The sequence below is a fragment of the Ophidiomyces ophidiicola genome (assembly GCF_022830035.1).
Source record: "Ophidiomyces ophidiicola strain CBS 122913 chromosome Unknown scaffold_14, whole genome shotgun sequence".
Lineage (NCBI taxonomy): Eukaryota > Fungi > Ascomycota > Eurotiomycetes > Onygenales > Onygenaceae > Ophidiomyces > Ophidiomyces ophidiicola.
Window position 1 is genome coordinate 368127 of NW_026054654.1, and position 21722 is coordinate 389848.

Genomic DNA, 21722 nt, shown 5'->3' on the forward strand with positions numbered 1-21722 from the left:
TATTCCCTCTCAGTCTGGCTCTATCCGCTTTCCGAGTTCATACCCCTTCTTTCAGCTAGGAAGATATTGAGATTATTACTTACCCTCCAAACATATAAAAATTATGACGCAAATTTTCGAGCTAGGGAAAATCGACGACGTCGGAGTGAGCAACTTGAAGAGAAAAAAATCACAAACAAAAAGGCAGTCAAGTAAGCGGTAAAGTGAGTGGAAATGACCAGAAAAAGAGCTAAAAGTGGGTAGGAGTTCGATGCAAACGCAAATCAACAAAAGGCGATAACGGCGGTTGTCTAATTGTTGGTATTGATTTTGGCACCACATATACTGGTACTGTCAGAATTCTCGTGAAAAAAAGAGCTGCTGACACGAGACATAGGTGTGAGCTATGTGTTTTCAAATGGCAGGTTTAACAACGTTACTCAATTAATGAAATGGCCTGGAATATACGATCGGCGGGAAAAAATACCAACAATCATTGCTATTGAAGGAGACGTTAGAAATGAGAGGACAGTATGGGGAGCCGAAGTGAAACCATCTATGGCCTCGTCATCCTGGTTCAAACTGGGAATGGCTTCGAAGTCGAGCTATGGCCCTGGCGATGACCCATTGTTGCAACAGGCTGTCGGAAAAAGTCTGATGAGAATTCCAGAAGGGCAAACGGCTCAAACGCTATGCAAAGAATTTTTGAGCTGCTTGTACAAATATATTATGGGCACACTCCAAGACGTGTATTCCCCAATATTCGAGTTGACTCCCATTGAGTTTGTATTTTCAACCCCGGCCGAATGGGGAGAGGAATACAAAATGTGTCTGAGAATGGCGGCCACGGAAGCAGGTTTCGGATCTCGCATAAACGACAAGATTTCAATGGTCGATGAGCCAGAGGCAGCAGCTTTATTCACCTTCGAATTTTATAAGGAGAAGGGAACCAAGTCAATTTTTCAGGTAGGAGAAAGGCATTGAAGAGACCGCGAACCAGTAAATAGATGTGCTAACAATGACCCACTCGCGCCGGCAAGGCAAACAAAAGAGTCATGGTGGTGGATATGGGTGGTGGGACTGTTGTAAGTGTCTTGATTCAAGTCAATACGTGGATGGAAGTAACAGTATTAGGATTTGATCACATATAATGTTAAGTCCACAAGCCCCTTTAAAGTGTCGGAAGCTTGCCCCGGAACCAGTAGGTGGCCATTCTTAGGTAGTTTGTCTTCAAACTGAATCGAGATAGGCGCTATGTGCGGAGGGACCACTATTGATAGAGAGCTCCATCGCCTATTAAAAGCAAAATATGGAAATGCCTTTTCATCAATGTCAGCAAAGGATATCAGTCAGGGCAGCGTCTTCATGAGAGAATTCGAGGATCTCAAATGCCGGTTTGGTGGAGAGTCAAGCAGCCATTCACTCTTTCTGCAAATGGACAGGAATAGCGGAGATGGGTATGATGCGGGGATGGGCCAGATAACACTGACAGGGTAATCGATCTCCATGCTCCTGGAAGCCAATATGGATAACTAACGCATAATGAAGCGCTGAAATTTGTGGAATGTTTAATCGAGTACTTGAGCCGTCGATTGAAAAAATAATGCAGCAAATTGCGGCATCGGAAAAGGGGAGCAGGCATCCACTGCAGGTAAGATGACAAAATACTGGGTCTAAATAGAACTAACATGATTGGCTGTTCATAAAAAGGCAATTGTTCTGTGTGGAGGCTTGGGAAGCAACCCATACATCCTTGCCAAGTTGAAGGACTTCTGCGAAAATGAGTTGAAGGGCAAAACGCAAGTAATTATACCATCCGACTCATGGTCGGCAATTGCAACTGGGGCAGCATTGTCACAAACAAGTCGAAGATTTGCAATACAAGACCGTATATGTCGTTGGAGTTACGGCATCTTGCAGCATCGGCAATATATTCCTGGTCGTGACGAGGGTCGTGAAACATTCAACTGCCCCCTCAAAGGAAGAAGAACAAGAGGCTTTCTTGAATGGCACATTAAAAAGGTACCGAGTCTTGCGATATAGCATAACGTGCAATATATGGGACTAATGGTGCTCTCAGGGCCAGCAGATGCCAAGCGGATTCAAATGGATAGATGGCTATATCGCATTAAACAGCAGGCGTCCATTGGCTGGGGAACTCCAACTGTACAAATGCAGAAAGGAAATTCCGCCAAAAACACTCTGCGATGGTTAGTTTGCCCCATACGGTGAAGAGCTGAGCTGAAATATACCAGATACTGTTCTCCTAGGTACAATACAACTTGATTTCGCTGGCCGTGCCAAGATGGTAAAGAGAAAAATCAACAATGAGGTACATGTTCAAATTGGGCAAGTGATGAGAACCAATACAGGAGAAGTTGAGTTTGTGGCAAGGATTGGGAATCGAGGCAAAAGCTTCGCGTGCGCTAAATTTGAATATGAAGCAGAAGCAGTTGAGGATTTGGAGAGCTCTGAACTCGTAAACGAGAAGTATTGGAGCGAAGAGGGTAAAGAGCGGTCTTTCAAAGGAGGGATTCAAGAGGAGGACGAAGAAGAAGAAGATGATGATGAGCTTGAGAATCTAGAATGGTGAGAAATAACTAGCATGGTGTTGTCCACATAACTACTGGGCAAAAAGGGAATATCACGTGATATGAAAATTTAGCCCTTAGTTAATCAATGACGGACTCGGTGATTGAAACAAAATTGACAGCCTCGATGAGAATGCATATTCATTAAGGACTTAGCCATAAGGGTGTTTTTAAAGTCCAATGCTGTGCATATTAGGCCTTCTAAAAAGGAAATACTTAGGGTTGGAGTACTAGCGGGACTAGGTAGTTATGTAGTTAGCCCAAGGGAACAGCTGGTAGCATTGGCAGGTCGCCTACAATACGCCCATGGTCCATTGTTGGTCTCGGAGGGTATTCAGCTTTCCAGTAAATAGCCAGCTCTTAACTCTTTTGAGACGACCACTTCAGCCTGGCCGAGTTTTATCGAGCCCTGGAAGTGCGTTCTTTTGGTTGGCAGTCCATCAAAAACCAATAATCTATATCCCCATCTTTTGTTTAGGATAAACAGGTATCAGTACTCCGTAGAAATCGTATGAGTTACCAAAATTAGGATTAGTTCCCATCAAGGTTTGTGATCGAGATAAGTGAGAGTTGATTCCAGAACTCTACTTGAAAATCATGAGCGGCTGAGAATTATGGATATTCTCAAAGCCAGGTCCAAAATTGTAAGTTGCTCATCCGCCCCATCAATTAATCGTTTATCAAGCTCCGAAAATACCAGAACAATGTCATTCTTCTGTATATCCGGTATTGCTTCGTTGAAAATAATTTGCCGGTACATCTGGTGGTACCGGGTTAGTAGGGGCTTAGAATCTGTACGTTGTTCAAGAAAAGGGCAGAAGAACTAACCTGGGACAACATCTGGCCAGCACTCCAGCCATCGGCCACAATGTCTGTTACTGCCTTTGCAACTTTTTCGTACACAGAATGTCCTCTTTTGGGTTGCATAGCTTCGATTAGTCCATCGACAACAATATCAGGAACAACGCCAGCAATTTCCTCCACAGTTCGGACATCAATAGGCTTTGATACACCCGCATCATTCATTTCTTCATCGCCATTTTCATCTTTCCTGTTTCCCCCTGATCCGATCAGTCTTGCAGCACTCTGCATATAAGTAATCGCCCTTCTCAGATCACCTTCGCTACACCGAATCAACGCTTCTACGGCTCCATCTTCTAGTTTTAAGTTCTCCGCTCTTGCAATGTCTTCTAACCGACTGCCTGCTGCCGACCCGTCTAAGGCCTTGAATCGAAATTTACTGCATCTGCTAGCTAGGGGGTCAATAATCCTTGTGACATAGTTACACACAAGACAGAATCTCGTGATTTTTGAATATCGTTCCATGGTGCGGCGTAAGGCGGACTGAGCGTCTTGTGTCATGCTATCTGCTTCATCGAGGATAATGATCTTGAATGGCGGGCATGGGTGTTGCTTTCTATACTCTGAGTCTTGGTCAGGTGGGTGGGAGAGTTGAATTCGAGCAAAATCCTTGATTTTTTCTCGGACGATATTAATACCTCGCTCGTCGGAAGCGTTCAACTCCAGGATGCGTGAACGGTAGAGTTTGGGTCCGAAAAGGGATTTGGCCAGGGCGAGAATAGTGGAGGTTTTTCCTGTGCCAGGAGGGCCATAAAAAAGCATATGAGGAAGCTATGCTCGGTAGATATATCAGCATTTAATGTTAGACTGGGTCTGTGAGAAAGCTATACATTCGAAGCTTGTAACGTCCGCTGTAAGACAGTAATAGTATGATCTTGCGCAGCTACATCATCAAGAGTCTTAGGGCGACTAAAGAACAAGTTAGGCTTCTTAGTATGGGAGAAATCAGGTGGAGAGCTTACTATTTCTCAACCCAGGGTTGAAGCCTCGAATTGTCCACTAGGTCTTCTGTGGACTTCAATTTTGAGGCTGCCGCATTAGCTGCAGCAGCAGCTCGAGCCTTATTGCTGAAGAAATTGGATGCCATGTTGTTATATTAAGACCCACAGGTAAAACCCCAGTTAGGGTACAGTGAAAGCGAAATGTCTACGGAGTAGTCCGTATTAACTGCTTGATCATGTTCACGACTACTGATTTGTTTAAAGTCGCGCCTGGACGCGTCTATCACGTGACACAACTAATTCGCCTGGTCAAGGTCGGCGAAAGGAGTAGACAGTTATCTGATTATGGGACTACGGCTATAATTCATCTTTCTCTACTGTATCTGTGATATTCTCCTCCCACATTCTCTTTTTCGAGTTTCGTGGCATTCCCTCTTGTCGTTTCCTCTCTTCGGGCGAAACGTCATCCACATTCGTGACATCATTGTCTCGAAGCCGACGCTCTTCTTCATCCCTATCTTTAATCATCTTTTCTATTTGCCTTGACGTGCTTCCAGGCTGCATTGTAGGTGATTCTTGTGGCATCTGGGTGCCAGTTCCCTCGGTTATGCCAGAAGGAAAAGCCGTCGCAAGCGACGTTGTCGGTAATACAGAGCTGACTGAAGGCTCTGTACTCAGAGCTCCTTTCTCAACAGCCCCGGGTAAGCCTACGGTTCCCAGTATTGCAAACATCACCCTGTACGCCATCTTAAGTGGAATCCATAGCAACCACCAAAGAGGCCCATATAATATTCTTCTGAAAACAAGCCATATTATTGTTCCGACCAGTATGTAGAAAGCCGTTTCTAGATACCAGGTATCTGATTTTTGTGAGCGCAGAAGGGAACCTACAAGTGAACGCGAGGAAGCGAGAAGGGTATCCAGTTGGCTATATGATTCCGACAAAGAGTTCAATGCTGCAGTGGATTGCTCTGTATTCATGTTGCAGTCAGTCTCCCACTTCTACGAATGTATCCTGCTGAGATATGGTTACCTAGTGTCTGCTGTGCAAATTGGCTCCTTGAAAGCTCAGACTGCATAAGCTGATGAGTTCGTCGGAGTGCAGCGGTGACGTCGTTCGATGCGCTGACCACCAGATCGTCGTGCGTCAGCTTGAGCGATGCTTTCTTGCGTGACACACCGTCTTCACCGATCCCCGAAAACAGCAGCTGCCTTTCTTTCTGCTTAGCTATTTCAGCATTTCGTTTCGCTTGTATTTGAGCTTTTCGAAACTGTGTTCGCGCACTACATAGACGTAGAGAAAGTCAGGGTTTACGATATATAGAACGTGGACTCTTAGTTCCTTTTGTCTCGAACCTTTTCATATCTGACTCCAACTTTCTCGTCATAGTCAATATCCTCTCCCTCTCCATTTCTTTCTCCTCATTTTCTCTCTTTCTGCCGCAGCCCGCTTCTAGCGGCTCAATGTCCACTCTCAGAAGCTCCATTTCGTCCTCCATTTCTTTTAATCGGAGATGGATCTCCGCACCAAGCTCAACGCGAGCTTCATCACCTTGACCTGGGGTAGCGCACCAGTTTTGTAACCGCCGTATTAATGGAATAGTCTGTCTGTGGGTGGTAGAGAGGGACGCGAGACGGCGCTGAAGGGGTAACGAGGTCATGGTGTGAAGGGCAGCTGTAGAACTTTTAGAATTCCTACTTCTTAATAAAGGTCTGAGTAATACATAATATGATTCTTTGAACAAGACTTGATTTCCGACGTATGAATGTTGAATTCCTCAGAGATGTCAAGTTGCAGCCAACAACTTGATAAACTGGCTGTTTGGCAAAGGTGCAAACATTTCGCCCTCAACGCCAATTCCTCTAATTTTCCAAGCAACAATGTTCTATGCGACCGCATTCGAGAAGCGGAGTTCCCCAAATACATACCATCGATACCTACTCTAGAATTTTATATAAGGTCTATCCCTTCATTGGATATTTGACTACCCCATCAGAAATACTTACGATCTCCACCCTCTACACTATACATACTGGTCTAGTAAGACTAGATCCAGGGCTTGAATCGGCTCTGAGTGCAAGCTGAATATTCCGTGCAGGTATGGACAGCCTTGCTCGGTTAATCTGTCGCCCAATACTCTACTAACTTTTCATTCTAGCAGTGCATCTCCCTACAGCTCTCACTCCCATACAAAACCCTGCACGATGGCTCTCCCACTCTCCACCATCGCGTCTTTCCGCACCTCCTTTTCGCCCTTCTCTCCACTCTCCAAGCCATGCCGGCTACTACTCTCTATTCTACAAACACCCTTAACAGCATCGGCTTCCGGCAGCTCGCATATCAAAATTTCTGTCACAAAATTACCCCGAGACAGTCCCCAATTACCCGAAATGACAATTGGATTTCGCAATGGGAAAGAGTTAAAACTAGAAGTTGGAAAGAATCGCATGAAAATTAGTGATATATTAGAAGAATTAGGACGGGTGGGGAGAGCAATTGAGAAAGAGGAGAGTTTGAAAGGTTAATGACATTTGCGGCCAGCATTACGCCATCCGCATCTTGCAATTAAAGAATTGGTTTTTTGCAAGGCAAGCATTTATGAATACATTGATTTTATAGAAATCACCATCTTACCCCGTTTGAAATGTGATATTGGTTATCTAAAAAATCCATATTTTTGTTACCCCTTTTACATAACTGTGATTTGGGAGTTGTTCCCAAGATGAACTGATAACTAGTGGTTGATTGTGTGCTATTTGAAGGCTCAGCATTCAGAGATGAGCGTGTCTTATGCCATCGCAGAATATTAGCATGAGTAGAGTGGCGTTGACCGGTGCCTTCATTCACAGAGAACAGGGGTGTTACATAGGAAAATATAGGTCAACCAGGCCTCCGGCCACAAGACAAAGCCGCCGCCATCTATGAAAGAGGTATGGTTGTATTTTGACAATTTTTAACTATTTTCGTTCTGCAAAAGGCAGTTCTCATCTATCGACAACTCCCTTCTCCTAAAAAGTGGATAATCCCAAGGAGCTTTTCCAGACGAATAAGTGGGAGAATTGATACAAATCCCATTTGACATGGACAGCTAAACTGGCTACATGCACGTCAAAAGGTGTATTTAGACAGCAGCACCAGAGATAAAGAACCACTTGTCAACACTGCCGTCAATTGGAGCAGGGGAAAGATTTTGACCAGCTGGGATGGAGCCAAGCTTGCTCGAGTCAACGCGGTCCGCGGAGCTTTCGACGGTGGCGTTGGCGCTGTGGTATAAAATTAGTTACTAGTATTTGGAAATCTTCAAGCGATGGGTACAAAAATAACTTACAGGGACATTTCACCACGAGGCGACTTGCCAGACATAAGTCTCTCCCAAGCATCGGCGCATTCATGGACAATTTCCATCGCGTATCTAAATTGAATCCGTTAGAGTTTTGGAGAATAGTGAGCATCTAGGTAAAACCGACTTCTTGTTCTTGCATTCGCCAGAGAAAGCAAACTGGTTCTCAGGCTTGCCATCCGGGATCTTGTAGATACGGAACCATTCGTTGGTAGCTCGAAGAAGGCCAGGGAGGTGACGCTCAACATCCTCAACATCGTGGAGCTTGCTGGCGAGAGGGTCATTCACGTCAATGACGATGATCTTCCAGTCAGTCTCTTCCTCGTCAAGGAGGGCCATCACACCCAAAACCTTGACCTGTTTGATCTGGCCAGTGTAGCCAACAAGTTCGCCAATTTCGCAGACATCAAGAGGATCGTTGTCACCCTTAGCTTTGGTCTCAGGGTGAATAACATTGGGGTCTTCCCAGGTCTGCTCAGAGCGATAACACAAACTGGTTAACACGTGATGCCTGTTGTAAACTCCTCCTCAATTGAGGAAATAGCATCAAGAGAGTGTGGAAACTTACGCGCGGGAATGCACCATAGTTCCAGAGATAACCTTTGTGTGGGAAGCAGTTGCGCACAAATCGCAACTTGCCTTTCTTGATGTCCTGCTTGATAGGGTTAAGAAATTCCTCCTTGGAGATCTACAAAAATTATATTGTCAGCCGACACTACTCGAGTGCTTCACAGAGAGATGGGTAATGCGACACCATACCTCGAGTTTCGCGTTTGTCCAGCGTGGGATCTCAACAATCATGTTCAGGATCGTCTTCTGTTCGTTGGCATAAAGAGGAATATCATGGAAAGGGGAGACTGGGACGCCATCCTTCTCGATGTACGCGCGATACTCAAGGGAGTTTGGCTGGCCGATCCGGCGGACGTTGTATTCAGACATGGTGGTGTTTCCCGAAGAGGAGCAGCTGGGAGACGAGGAGAAGTGGCGGGAGAGAAGAGAGGCACGATTGGCGGCAGACGATGCTAGAGGCCGGCCAGAAGATAAAGAGGACGGATGATGAGAGGGAGAGGGAGTGAAACGGAGAGTGTGAGGCGGCGAAGAGGGAGAGGAAGAGGAGGGGCAGGGCGTGCAAATTGCGCGAGAGTTAGTGGGGGGCAGCTTAGTCGTCGCCGTTCCAAGAAACGGGGTGCCGTGCAGCGCTGCACCGCGGGCAGGGGAAGATGAGCGCGCCAGGACTGCAGGGTGACAGGCGGTGCTCAAACCAGTGAAACAGGAGAATGCTCGACAGAGCGGTGAAAACAATGCTCTGGCTCTACTGGGCCGGACCGGGGGAGATGCGAAGAGCGGAACCTTGGTCAATTGGCATTCAAGCGCACTAACGGTCCACAGCAGTTGCGACATCGACTCTGGCGGGCGAAGAATGAGTCGGGAGTTGCAAGAGGTTGGTGCTGAGGATCTGGATCTGAGCTCTATGTAATCCGCGGGCTCTTAGCCGTCGGCCCACGTTCCTGGGCCGAGAAACTTGCTTCTGCGATGCGAAGACCTCGCGGTTCGTCGCCGAAAAAACTGTTTCTAGTCAAGATGGCGAGCTAATTCACTAACTTCTCTAGGCGCCCCCTTAAACCGAGGCCAGCGGAAAACATTACTCTCGAAGATAGCACGGCCAGCAGTTACGACAACAATGCCGGACAACTGTGTCTTTCTGAAGCATTCTGAAGATGAGTCTTCCCTCCAGGGTCAAACAGGGATCAACCACCGTCGAAACGGCAAGGGTGCCGCGGCCAATCCTCAGAGAAATACGGTGTCGGCTGCGCCAAATCGGTGCTCCATGTGCAGGCAAAGTAATAACAATGAGATCTCTGCCAACCGCCGTCAAGGATACTTACCGTCGATCCCGTCATTATCTATAGGCGTTGCAGGGGAGCAAGGCTTCATGTAGTATCGTCCGTGCAGGCAGGCGTCCAGTCTGACCAAGTTATCGCAGATGGACACTTCGCACAAAGGCATACCAAGACACAGTTGAGCCGTCCTCCAATTCTTGAATAAAGCTTCATACGAGAGCATATCTCGGCACCAAGTTCCGGCTGGAATCGTGAGTGAGAGACGGACTCTTGACCTCTGGTATTTCAATAATGCATTGTGTCTTGGCGAAACATGTTTGGAATTTCTGGCTTCTATAAATGCAGGGGATGCAAGGGTGTGTTGAGCCCAGGCATACTCCGTCGTACTTGGCTTCATTTCCATGTGGCTTCGTGTGCATGGGTGGTTGATCTAGACGAATGCCCCTTCTTTTCGAGTCAATTCAACGCTTTGAAGCTCTCCAAGCTGCCCTTAGTTGCTTCCTCATGATATTAGACGCCTTAGTGCAATTTCTGTCCGGTATCAAAAGTGTCTAGAACCACATTCCTAACCGTTTCCCCACAGACCCAAAATATGATATCTCGCCCCGTATTTTTGCTTTGATTCCCCAGCCCGGTGAGGTTACACCAGCTCCCGCTGCTCCATAAGAGGCTGTCTATAGCGCAATCTTACAAATCGCACGAAGCGCTACTGCAGGCCGCCGCCGCTCCCGCCGCCACGCTCAGGCTTTGTCTCGCCTCAATCTGGACTTCCTCTTTTGGCTCTATCACTGCCTCTTATCTAATCTGATGTCACAGGCAGTCTTAGTCATCTATCAGGTCAGGTGATCGCGTATTATCACGTGCAATAAAATTCCATTATGTAATCGAATAAAGCGGCACTCCACGGTCCCGCATCTCAACTTCTTCACGATAAGTTTCATTGCGACCGCCAGCCTTCTAGCTCAGCTGACAATGTCATGTTCAGACTCATTCGCGCCATCATGACGTCCTTTACAGAGGCAGCACCCCGTGTTCCCATTCCCAAAAACGGGGTGGACTACCGGGGCAAGGTCGTTCTCGCTCCCATGGTCCGCTCTGGAGAAACCCCGTCGCGACTCGTCTCCCTTAAGTACGGCGCAGACTTGGTATGGGGCCCCGAAACTATCGACCGTGCCCTGATTGGCGCACATCGGCGTGTTAACCCTCGCACTTCGATGATCGAATTCACACGCACCCCGTCGAATGGCGGCCAGCCAGACAAGCCGACGCAGCAATCTGTGATATACAGGATTGACCCCGTGCGGGAGAAGGGAAAATTGATCTTTCAACTGGGCACTGCATCCCCGCCATTGGCTGTGGAAGCTGCAAAGGTTGTTGCCGCTGATGTCTCTGGAATAGATGTGAACTCGGGTTGTCCTAAACCCTTCAGCACTAGCGGAGGCATGGGCGCCGCACTTCTCCAAACCCCAGACAAACTCGTCTCTATTCTCGAAGCCCTGGTTGAAGAAGTCGGTAAGCCCTATGAAGTTGGAATATCTGTGAAAATCCGTCTTTTCTCGGACCCCGAACGGACAGAATCACTCGTCACACGACTCTGCAAAACCGGTATAACCGGTCTCACTGTGCATTGCCGCACGACTCCGATGCGTCCGCGCGAAGCTGCTATTCGTCAGCAGCTGCCCATGATTGCATCGATTTGTCGAAAAGCAGGCGTGGCTTGTGTTATGAATGGAGACGTGAAGTCGCGCGATGAAGCGCTTGAGTTGATCCGCGAGTACGGCGTCGACGGAGCCATGATCGCAACGTCTGCCGAGTCCAACTTTTCCTGTTTCCGATCCAAAGCCGACGGCGGTCTTGCATACTGGCGGGATCTAGTTCGATCCTACGTTGAGGCAGCACTGCAATGTGAAAATAGATGGGGCAACACAAAATTCCTGCTCAATCAATTGATTCCAGGTAAAGAAAGGGGCTATGGGGAAGCGAAAAGATCCAAAACATATGAGGACTGTGTGACTATACTGGGATTCGAAGATCTGATCTCCAGAGCAGCTCAAGTCGACGAGATTCTTGGAACATCCCAGCAGCGCGTACATGACGCTAGTTCAAAAAGCCCTGCAGTCCTGAAAGCTATGGAAGAAAACAGCAGTGCAAAGGCTGCTGGCGGCGGTGTACTAGGGAAATCCATTAACCTCAAATACCCTACCCAGCTTAATATTGACGGTAGCGGCACTGGCCCTATTCGCACCAGCCAAACTACCAACAAGCCTGCCTCTGCTTCAGATGCTACTTCAAATATTCCGAGGAGCGTACATGCGCCCACTGGCCCTTTAATCGTATGATCGAAGGCTCCTGCCCTTTCACTCGATAGTATGAGTAACTACAGGGCTTCTTCTGTACACCTTTAACGCTTACGAAAAGAGAAATTGCCCATTTGTTATTCCCCGGCGCACCGTTTTCGCAGGCTATTTCGCATTCAAGGAGCATTTCATTACTTTTTCGCGGGTTGGGTTGGCGCGGAGGTGTTTCTAATGCGGTATGCAGTTGAAAAGGTCCTTGAAATACATCTAAATGTATATAGAAAGCGCTTTGGCCCGCGCGTTCCGTGTCTCATGTATTTTTATTAATGCGATTATCTCCACCATTTGAACAATAGTATAGAAAAAGGTGAAAGATAGGAAGTCGTCATGACTCATCTGTCTATTCTTTACTTTAGAATTTAAATGTTTCCACTATATACAAAGACGGGGAAACGACCGTAAAAATGCGTTTCCTCAGGGGGAGCAATACCTGCTCGATAAACTGGGCCAATCTAAGACCATCATGTGGTATATAACAACTCTCATATAGATACACGCCAGTGCACCGACGAGGAGAAAGACATTTAAAAGTTTATTGGGTCATAACAACAAAAGAAGAGCATTAACAGGAGGTGCTTTTAAATTTCGCAAGCGGCCTCCACGCACATTCCAAGCAAATCACCGTCGTAGAAAGCGCGGGCAGTGGGAGGCTCTGCCTTGGGTGGAAGAGCAGAAGTGCTAAGGGCATACTCGGCGAGAGCATAGGCAGCAGCACGAGCGTTCAAGAGAAAGGCACCGTGGTGGATGTTCGCAGTGGTGTCACCGCGGAGGTGGTAGTTAACATCGTAGGCTACACCAGCCTCGCCGCCGAAGAGTTTAGCCTGCTGGGCAGTCTTACGGCCTTCGGCGCCAGTGAAGAGACCGCCAGAGGGGATGTTCTTCTTGATGAAGGCCTCGTAGTCAGAGCGGCCGCTGAATTCAGTAGGAACATGGGGCCAGCCTAGGTCGTCGAAGTATTTCTCGAAGAAATGTTCGATCTCAGAAGATCCAGGAGGACCAGTCTTGTTGAAAGCGTTGCCATCACCGTCGTAGATGCCCAACATGTAGTTGGGGGAGCCGATCATGTCGAAGTTCAAGTACAGGCGGATCTTGGCCAGCTCTTTCTCCGAGAGGTTGTTGACGTAGTATCGGGAGCCGAGGAGACCGAATTCTTCAGCGGTCCAGAAACCGAAGCGGACGGCGTTCTTGACCTTGAACTTAGCGAGGGCTTTGGCGATGTTGAGGAGAGCAATCGTGCCGGATCCATCGTCATTGATACCTGGGCCGGCTTCAACAGAGTCGGTGTGAGCACCAAGCACGATGACATTGTTATGGTCACCTTCCTTGGTCTCAGCAAGGACGTTCCAACTAGAAACAAATCAGTCAGTATGCATAATGGTCTAAGGAGTAGCAAAAACCAGCACGTACGTGGTCAAGTTGAGATATTCGGTGTGGACGAAAAGATGGGCGAGCGCTTTGCCGGCTTTGGCTAACTCAAGAAGCTTCAAGCCATTCTCTCTGGTCACACCAACGGCAGCAATGCCTGGTGGGTGGGGGTTCTGGAGGCTGGCACGAAGGTCACCGGGGCCATTGTTGTAGAGAATCAAAGCCTTTGCCTTGGCGTTGGTCGCGGCCGTTTGCTTCTCAACAAAGGTGCAGACTCCACGCTCGACGATAACAATCTTTCCATCTGTCTCGGGTGGGTAGTCGGTCTGTAATGCAGTATCAGCTCATGGCTATCCATCAACCTAATCAGGTAGGGGCTCGTACAGCATTGCAGCCGAGATTACTGGCGGCGATAAGGTTTCCGGAGACATTTGCGGAAGGGCTGAAGGTAAAGGCAATGGATGGGATTTGCTGGCCATTATTGACCGTCAAGCTCTGCTGACCCTTGGTGCGGAGTTGCTTGTGTTCCTGAGCCTCCACCTTGTAGTACCCATGCTTATTAAGTTCGTGTACAAGGTAGTCAACGGTAGCCTTGTGGCCTGGGCCGCCAAAGACACGTGTATGGTTGTCCTTATCAGCAAACTCCTGGAGCTTGCTCAAGCCATCCTTCAAGTCTTTGAGGTTAATCTTGGCCATCAAAGCATCCTAAATGAGAGCGTTAGCTTTTTTCCGGATCACACAATAACCGTGGAGAAATTGCACGTACGTGGCTGACGAGGTCATGATGTCTTTTTGCCAAAAAGCGGTCCTCAAAGCTGGCGGCAGCAACGGAGGAAGCAAGGGCAGCGCCCACAGCCAAGTAGCCTGTTGTCTTCATGGTTGTAGAATGTCAACTGGCAGACAGGAGAGGGGAGGAAACGGGTATTGCTCCTGGTCACACAGGGGGAAAAAAAAAACCAGTCCGGAGAGGAATTCTCTGGGGAACAGCTCATCTTAAGTTCTCCTGGGAGACGCGGCGCCATGATTCGCGTAGCCACTAGAAAACTGGTATTATTATTATTGCATGTCCGGCCGCCGAATATGGCCGTCCTCTGCCGGGACTGAGGGGATATTGAGAGCTGCCCAGACGGCCAGGCCAGACTCCATGCACAAATCCTACCCCAGACTCCGCGTAAAAGAAAATAAAAGAAAAGCCGGGCCGGCGAGAGCACAATAATGCCAATTGGCGTGCTGCCCTGAAAGGGCTCCTAGCGTGGATCACGAGGGGAGGTTTCCCTGGCGCCCCAGAGATACGAGTGCTGCGGTACCTGGTCGAAGTACGATATAGACTTCGCGCAGCCCGTGATGGCAGCTGAACGACAGCCAGCGCGCGAGAGTCAATCCTACCCTGTTGCTTCTGGAAGGCTCTTGGCAGGTCCGTTCATTACCCGGAAAATAAACACCGTGGTCAGGATAGGGTCGATTTTCGGGAGAAGTAAGATTAGCAGCCCCGTCGGCCGTATTCAACGCTTGTTGTGGCCGCACACCACTCCTGCCCAGCAGTGGGGAAGCAGGCAGTCGCCCAACATTTTTATGCTGGCTCAGAACCAAGTAATATTACTAGTATTATTTAGTATTCTTGAGGATTTCTTCCAGAAGGCGGAGTTCATGATAATGTACGACGGGCTTGCCACGCCGAAGGAAGGCGTCGCGAGCGACATGGGTGGAGGTGAGCTGTACTCCGTACCACGGGCGGGTCAAGCCACGTCGTCGATCAAGACAGAGCAGAATACGAGCCAGCGAGCTTGGGGGAGAGAGAGAGTAAGAGAGGCCTGATGACAAGAGGCGCCGTCGGGATCAAGAGCAGTCCAGCGTGCACGAGGTCTGGCCAGCAATCGCAACAGCAACAACAACAACAGCACCAGCGCCAGCGCCAGCGCAACCGAGCACGAACCGCACGGCCAGGGAGCCCCTCGCAATGGCAGCCAGGCAAGCCCCGACTCTGGATCATTTCCAGCATAATCTCCCCGGCGCCAAGGTGTGACGTTTCATCGCCGCGGACGAGCTCCAGCAAGCCCCGGATCGACGCTGGCCTGGCGGGAGAAACACGCCGGCCGCAAATAAAATAATCTTCTGGAGGATCTTCGGGTTCGCGCCAGCGCCGGGCTTGTCCCCGCAGGTGACAACAGCAAGGGTGGCGCGTTGACTCGTTGGCTTTGGCGCGTGCGGGTGGCCGAGGTCCTGGTCTCCCACCCGTCTCTCCCTCTCTCTTGTCTCCGTCCGCGTATAACTACTAGGTGTGCGAGTAGTTAACTCGTTGGTTCGTTCGCTAAGGGCGTGAGAGCGCCTGTGCAGGCCAAGCGGGGTTGTTGCTGTCGTTGTTGTCGATGTAGTTACTCCGTCGTGCCGTTACATACGGAGTAATCGAAGGATCCGCGTTGCTCGGCTGGCTCGAGGACTTGAGGAATACAACTCCCAGCCCAGCTGCTAGAGGCGCGGCTATTGACCATTCACGCCCCGGGCGGATCGACACAGCCTTGCTCGCTCCGGCGAGAGTTAACGAAGTCGAAATTAAGTACGGAGCATTGGCTTTGCGAACTATTCGATGCTAAAACACCGGCTCGACGAAACGTCAAGCGCGCCATTTCCTTATACATGTGCCTACAGCCGCCAGCACCAGAGGATTATCTAGCTATATCATAACCGTCAGCCCAGCATTGAGACACCGGCTGCTGTTCATCACATCATCTTGTCTTGTCCGCACACAGCGGTCAGAGGATAACTATTCTTCCGCCACCGCGGCTGGGAGATCGATCCTCCTTGCAGCCTAAGCCTTCCTCACAGTGACATCCCGCATACACTGAGACAGGCGATGACGGGATGGAGACACACAGCATGACAGTAGAGACAGAGACAGAGAGATGACCCTCCGAGCAACTCAATCGACCGGCTGTACCCGATGGCCGTGAAGGGACGCGCAATTGGTGATACTTGGCTGAGTCTCCGGGTGAGACCAAGTGGAATGCGGAGAAAAAAGGACGAGAGAACAGGGGGCCAATGTAAGGCCCAATAATAATGACATTGCGGATGTGTTTGCGTCGCCCTCTGGACGTCAGAATCAGCTCTCTGGAACTCACCATCCGCGCAGCAGAGAACGTTTCCTCGAGCTGGCCTACATCCCACCCACCGCACAACAGCTGTAGAACTAAGGATGGTTTGCTTGCAGTAGCATTCCACGTTCTCTCAGTAGAGATAATCTCTTCGACATCATCATTTTTCCTCCTCATCTTCATCATTCAGATCCTCCGGAACCTTAACCCCTCAAGACCAGAAGAAACGGGGATACCCCCCGTCCTGGCATAGCTACATAACGTGCGACTGCGAAACATGGACGGACATTCTTGTGTACTCCGTACGGGGTAGTTAGTTTTTTACCCCAGGAGTAGCATTCCAAGCGGAGAAACGAAATCGAAATGGCACTCAAGCTTCTGAAGGAATCCACCCTCTCGCCAGGGATGTAAGTTAACAAAGAATTCCCGCCCCCAAACAAAAATAACTGTGGGCAGGTGAGAGAGGAGGATCGGCCCATTATTATTATTCTTTTACAATAGACATCCAGTACGGAGTAGTTTTATTTCATTATGGAAGGTCGAAGAGCCATGCGTATACTAACATTGCTGCGGCAGGAGTGAATGCGGGGCCGCTTCGCTTTCTTGTCCGCAGGAATCCCCATGGCATCTTCCTATTCTGTCTGCTAGCGGGGAAACGCACGGCGTTCCGAAGCAGCTTCTAGACGAGAGAAACGGCGGCGTGCCGGCCGGGGGGGGGCAGCTAACCGAGATCGAAGAGACGGGCAAGAAAGAAACACGAAGAGCGAGACACACATAGCGTTGTCGTAGTACGGTTAGTTGTATTTTTTTCGCTCTATGTATTAGTTGATCTAGTCTAGGCCCGTTAGACGATAATGATACAGAAGTCGGGCGCATCAAGGCTGTCTCAATCAGGCAATAAACAAAAACGAGGCAGATGTCAAGTGTATGCAGGCTTGCGGATTGTTCCAGAGACTCGACGCAGGCTATGCAATAATAAAAACCGATAAAAGCAGAAAATTGCGCCGGAAAGTGTGTAGGAGAATATGACAGTGGAGTGTCATAACGGGGGAAATTGGGCAGGGAATCTAGCACATCGCAGCATATCAAAACACGAGATCCGAGAGACACGGGAAAATAGCCAGGCAAACAGGCAATTTCAGGGAATTTCCTCACGAGTCAGTCAGTCCGTAATTCCGTAGGATTCGCAAACAGCCGATTTCCGATCTATTGCACTTCTTTGCTAAGATGCCGGGCTCTCCGCGTTCAAAGCTAGATCCTTCATCACCATTGCTTCCACCACCTTCATGCCCACTTCTTCGCCCTTCTTTCCGCCGTCCTCCTCGCCAGCAACACGCTGGTCAAGTACCAACTTCGTTTGTCCCAGTGCATAAATCTTCTCCTCAATCGTGTCCTTGGTCACCAATCTCACCACTTCCACCTCCCGCGTCTGCCCCACACGATGTGCACGGTTCTCGGCTTGGATGTCGTCCTGGGGGTTGAAGCTCGAATCGAAGATAATCACCTTATTTGCACATGCGAGGTTGATGCCAGCGCCGCCCGCCTTCGTGGAGAGCATGAACACGGGAATGTCGACTTGTTCGTAGAACGCATCAAGAATAGACTGACGGTCCTCCACCGAAGTCGTTCCATCCAGGCGGAAAAAGCGGATATGCAGGGTCTCGAGCACCTGTTCAAGAATGTCCATGACCATCGTGAACTGCGAGAATATCAAGACGCGATCGCCATTCTCAATGTACGTTTGGAGGAGGCCACGTAGCTTCTCCACTTTACCCGAGTTCATCCATTCGTCATTCTTCAGTGCAAATTTACCCAGCGAATCAGGATTAGTTGAGCACAGTGTATGGCATTCAAAGTCACTGTACGGCAGCAACTCTTCGTAAATTGCATCAGGATCGGACATGGCCCATTTAGGGTCCTTCACGCAAGCCTTTGCAATTCGACTCAAGGTCTTCTCGTCGTAGATTCGTCGATAGAACAAGGGATGGATCGCTGCCTGGCGTAGTTTCATAAGAATATTGGTGGTCTTGTTCCCGACTTTTTTCCCGGCTGCACGATCTGCAAGGATCTCGCGCACCATATCAGTTTGGTATTGGTATATCTCCTTCTGCGCGTCATTCATCGTGCAGTATTCCACACGGGCGATCTTAGGCGGCAGATCGATCACCTGATGCTTCTTGCGTCGCAAGACGAACGGGGTAAGCATGGACTTGGCCCGTGCAATTCGCTGGGCTGAGAGTAAAGTAGAGTGAACATCAATCGTTTTGGCCTTTGCGCTGAATATGTGGTCAAGATCGTCTTTTCGCTCCCTAAAGACCTGGGGAAGAATAAAGCCTAGAAGCGATGCCAACTCCTGCAGATTATTCTGCAGTGGAGTCCCCGTCAGTAATAGACGGAAGCGTGCAGGAATTCGAATAAGTTTATTGTAGAGCAGCGATTTACTGCTTTTTAGCATGTGCCCTTCATCAAAAATGCAAGCGCAGAAACCCATAGATGCCAGAAAGGAGGCATCATGCTTGGCTTTTGCAATTGTGTATGTGGTAATGACAACATTGATGTTATCACGCTCATCTTGAATCTGCAACCGAATGTTGGCTCGTTCGTTCTGACCAGCGTAGTAGGGCATGACGTTCAACTTTGGACAAAATACTGAAAATTCACGAAGCCAATTCTCCAAGGTAGATGATGGAACGACCACAAGATGAGGCCCGCGGACGCCCGTCTCGAACAGATGAGCCAAAAATGCAATGACTTGACATGTCTTGCCCAATCCCATGTCGTCAGCTAGGATGCAGCTGAGGTTCTGCTCAAAAAGCAAATTCAGCCAATTAATTCCAACAATCTGATAGTCTTTCATCTTGATATTCTCACTCATAATCGATGGTTGTCCGATAAATTTCTTTTTAGTGAACTCGTTTCCACTGGCGCTCGAGGAAGGTGACCCAATACCGGAGTCATGAGAAGAGCTAATTTTGTCTAAGGAAACCATTTCCAACTCCCCTGTCTTCTTTGCACCAAAAATATCGATGCCCCAGCTCTTCATTTCGTCGGCAATAGGCTTACCCAACGCCTCACAGCGTTTCACAAGCGCATCAACGGCTTCGTAACCAGTCCACATATCGAGACACTTATCAACGATTTTATCTCCGATCAATTTTTTAGGCTTTCGTGCCTTGGTGTCCTTGGCTGGCGTTTCGTTCGCGGAAATCATACGGACCTGCGCAAGTGTAACGTAAGGGCGGCTAGATACAAAACACTCAGCAACATCTGGGGTGAGTTCCGCAATATCAGTGAGATCCTCCAAAGAGCATGTGTTGAAGAAGTTCAGGACTTTATTTAGCAAGGTGCCGTCGTCCGCAGCTTTTTCGGAGACGGGATCCGAATCCGAATCAGAATCAATATGGGATACTCCGGGAGACGATGACGGGGATTTAGAAACGCGCTTTTTGCCTTGAACTAGTCTTCCAGGCATTTTTCCAATTCTGGTAGTTTGTGTAGCAGCTGGCGAAGGGCTGGGAGAATTTCGACGAGATCTAGCTCCTCTTATCAACCGTCGGCGTATCGATGGCTCTGCAACTTTTGGCTGTTGAGGAACTCGCTGGGTAGCTGCCCATTTGTCTTGGATACGGGTTCCAGCCTTGATCTGCTGTTTGGCGGCAACAACCGGCCCAGCCGCTGGGGCAGAGTTGTTATCGAGACTCAATTCATCGTCAGAAGTAAGATTCACAGTAGCAGGATCCTGGAGAGTGGCAATATGATCAATTGTATCTTCATAGTTCCCTTTCTTCAGCAGCAGAATTTGAAGACAGACTTCAACTGACTTGTTTGGAAAAATTCGGCGGATCCGTTCAATTTTGGTTCGAACATTGTAGTCTTCGATATCGGCAAGAGCGAAAGCTTCAAAGGAAGGGGAATCAAGACTATTTCGGGGTCTTTTGGTGGTCGGGGCCTGTACGATCGCATTACCAGCATCGGCCTCACGTTTGCCTTGGCTTTTGGGTGCAGCGGGGTTATAAAATGCAGAGGCTGTGATCTCTTTGAACTTGGCTGTGTTACTTAGTGCCACAGGGGACTCAGCGACTCGATATTTTTCGAAGCTCTTGGAGATATTGGTGAAGGTGGACGGTTTTATATCAATAGCGCTGAGGCGGAAATCATCTTCATCTGAGGAACCACCACGATAGGTAGGGCCCTCATCGTCTAGGATGGGCTGTCTTCTCACAGGAGCAGCCATGGCAGGAGGTTTGAAACGGGTGCCAGGAGGTGCAATGGCAGTAGATAGAGCTCCAGGCCTTGAGAAGGGATAGCGAGATAACGAGGAGTGAGGTGCAAGTGGAGAGGAAGTAGCAACTTGAACTATGGAAGCATTTTTAAGAGGAGAAGATTTTTGAGGTGTGATTCGCTCAATTATTTGTGTGGGTTGTGTGGTTTTTTGAGTGTGCAGAGGTTGTGTTGGAACAGTAGAGCCTTGTGTTGTCGCTTGCAAGTGCTGGTAAAGCGGAACGGTCGCAACCGTTTCAAACTCAGAATCCTCTGCACCCTGTGACAGTGAGTCCTCAAGATGAGTACTCCTGCGAATGGGAGTATCGGGTATTCGGTCTATCATGGTGCCTGGAACTCCTGGGCAACGCTATTCGATGTGTAGATGCTGGAGATCGTCTTAGGGGGTATGAAAGAACAAAGAGAGAAACAAGACAACTCAGTAGGAAATGCTATACGTAATAGAGATTTATCTCGAAACCTGCTTCCGGGGGCGTTGACGGGGGGCCGTAGCCGGTATGATCCGGAGAGAAGTCTGGAATGGGAATTTTTGCTTCCCTGGTCGGCGCCAATGCGGTGAGTGGCGGCGCGTAGGCCGCCAGACGCGCTGTCAGGTGACTGGAAGTGGTTTTTGGCGCGGCAGAGCAGAAGCGCCGTCAAGACGTTGTAGGAGCGTGAAGAAGTCTGCCTCTGTATTCTCGTAGGTATACTGTGTCTGCTCCATGGACACAGGGCATGTCCGCAGGCACACTCTGCCGCCTTACATACCACCACCAACCACCGCTGCCCGCCACCACGCCGCGGTCTGTTCGCGCCCAAGCACCGCCCGGCTTCCCGGGGCATCAGCGCCTAAGCCTGAAGCGGCTAGCCACGCCCGGGCGGCCCCAATCGCGCGTGCTGCACCCCCGGGCCGCTCCACGCAGCGCTTGTTGCGACGCAAAATGAAATACCACGCTGGCGTTCTGTTGGCTGTTGGTGGCAGGAAATTCCCCGGGCGCTCTTAATTTGGCTATATAAATATAACTATCTTCTGCCTCTTGCTTTTGCTAACTTCAAGCTGAAAACACTGCGATTCACCCCGTACCCTCACCTCGCAA

The 21722-nt window shown here is 49.2% G+C and overlaps 7 protein-coding genes across 7 annotated transcripts; 2 read left to right on the forward strand and 5 right to left on the reverse strand.

Annotated features, from left to right (window-relative positions):
* Positions 1 to 537: 537 nt before the first annotated feature.
* On the forward strand, positions 538 to 2572 carry LOZ57_003925 (uncharacterized protein; the record flags this gene model as incomplete). Its single annotated transcript, XM_049252972.1, has 8 exons — positions 538 to 945; positions 1020 to 1064; positions 1114 to 1180; positions 1229 to 1472; positions 1528 to 1630; positions 1690 to 2001; positions 2060 to 2189; positions 2235 to 2572. The coding sequence occupies 8 exons, from the start codon at positions 538 to 540 to the stop codon at positions 2570 to 2572; spliced, it is 1647 nt and encodes a 548-aa protein (XP_049108141.1).
* Positions 2573 to 3165: 593 nt separating this feature from the next.
* On the reverse strand, positions 3166 to 4518 carry RFC2 (Subunit of heteropentameric Replication factor C (RF-C); the record flags this gene model as incomplete). Its single annotated transcript, XM_049252973.1, has 4 exons — positions 3166 to 3330; positions 3399 to 4202; positions 4262 to 4340; positions 4394 to 4518. The coding sequence occupies 4 exons, from the start codon at positions 4516 to 4518 to the stop codon at positions 3166 to 3168; spliced, it is 1173 nt and encodes a 390-aa protein (XP_049108142.1).
* A 211-nt stretch (positions 4519 to 4729) lies between these two features.
* Positions 4730 to 6033, reverse strand: SEC20 (Protein transport protein sec20; the record flags this gene model as incomplete). The annotated part of the gene is made up of 3 exons (XM_049252974.1): positions 4730 to 5343; positions 5406 to 5656; positions 5729 to 6033. 3 exons carry the CDS (start codon positions 6031 to 6033, stop codon positions 4730 to 4732), a joined length of 1170 nt encoding a protein of 389 aa, XP_049108143.1.
* Positions 6034 to 7494: 1461 nt separating this feature from the next.
* Positions 7495 to 8652, reverse strand: IPP1 (Inorganic pyrophosphatase; the record flags this gene model as incomplete). Its single annotated transcript, XM_049252975.1, has 5 exons — positions 7495 to 7636; positions 7702 to 7785; positions 7841 to 8184; positions 8282 to 8401; positions 8473 to 8652. The coding sequence occupies 5 exons, from the start codon at positions 8650 to 8652 to the stop codon at positions 7495 to 7497; spliced, it is 870 nt and encodes a 289-aa protein (XP_049108144.1).
* A 1903-nt stretch (positions 8653 to 10555) lies between these two features.
* dus2 (tRNA-dihydrouridine synthase 2) lies at positions 10556 to 11893 on the forward strand (the record flags this gene model as incomplete). The annotated part of the gene is made up of 1 exon (XM_049252976.1): positions 10556 to 11893. The coding sequence occupies one exon, from the start codon at positions 10556 to 10558 to the stop codon at positions 11891 to 11893; it is 1338 nt and encodes a 445-aa protein (XP_049108145.1).
* A 596-nt stretch (positions 11894 to 12489) lies between these two features.
* Positions 12490 to 14153, reverse strand: LAP2_1 (Leucyl aminopeptidase yscIV; the record flags this gene model as incomplete). Its single annotated transcript, XM_049252977.1, has 4 exons — positions 12490 to 13258; positions 13319 to 13602; positions 13661 to 13981; positions 14043 to 14153. 4 exons carry the CDS (start codon positions 14151 to 14153, stop codon positions 12490 to 12492), a joined length of 1485 nt encoding a protein of 494 aa, XP_049108146.1.
* A 3434-nt stretch (positions 14154 to 17587) lies between these two features.
* On the reverse strand, positions 17588 to 20971 carry FUN30 (DNA-dependent ATPase fun30; the record flags this gene model as incomplete). Its single annotated transcript, XM_049252978.1, has 1 exon — positions 17588 to 20971. The coding sequence occupies one exon, from the start codon at positions 20969 to 20971 to the stop codon at positions 17588 to 17590; it is 3384 nt and encodes a 1127-aa protein (XP_049108147.1).
* Positions 20972 to 21722: the final 751 nt, after the last annotated feature.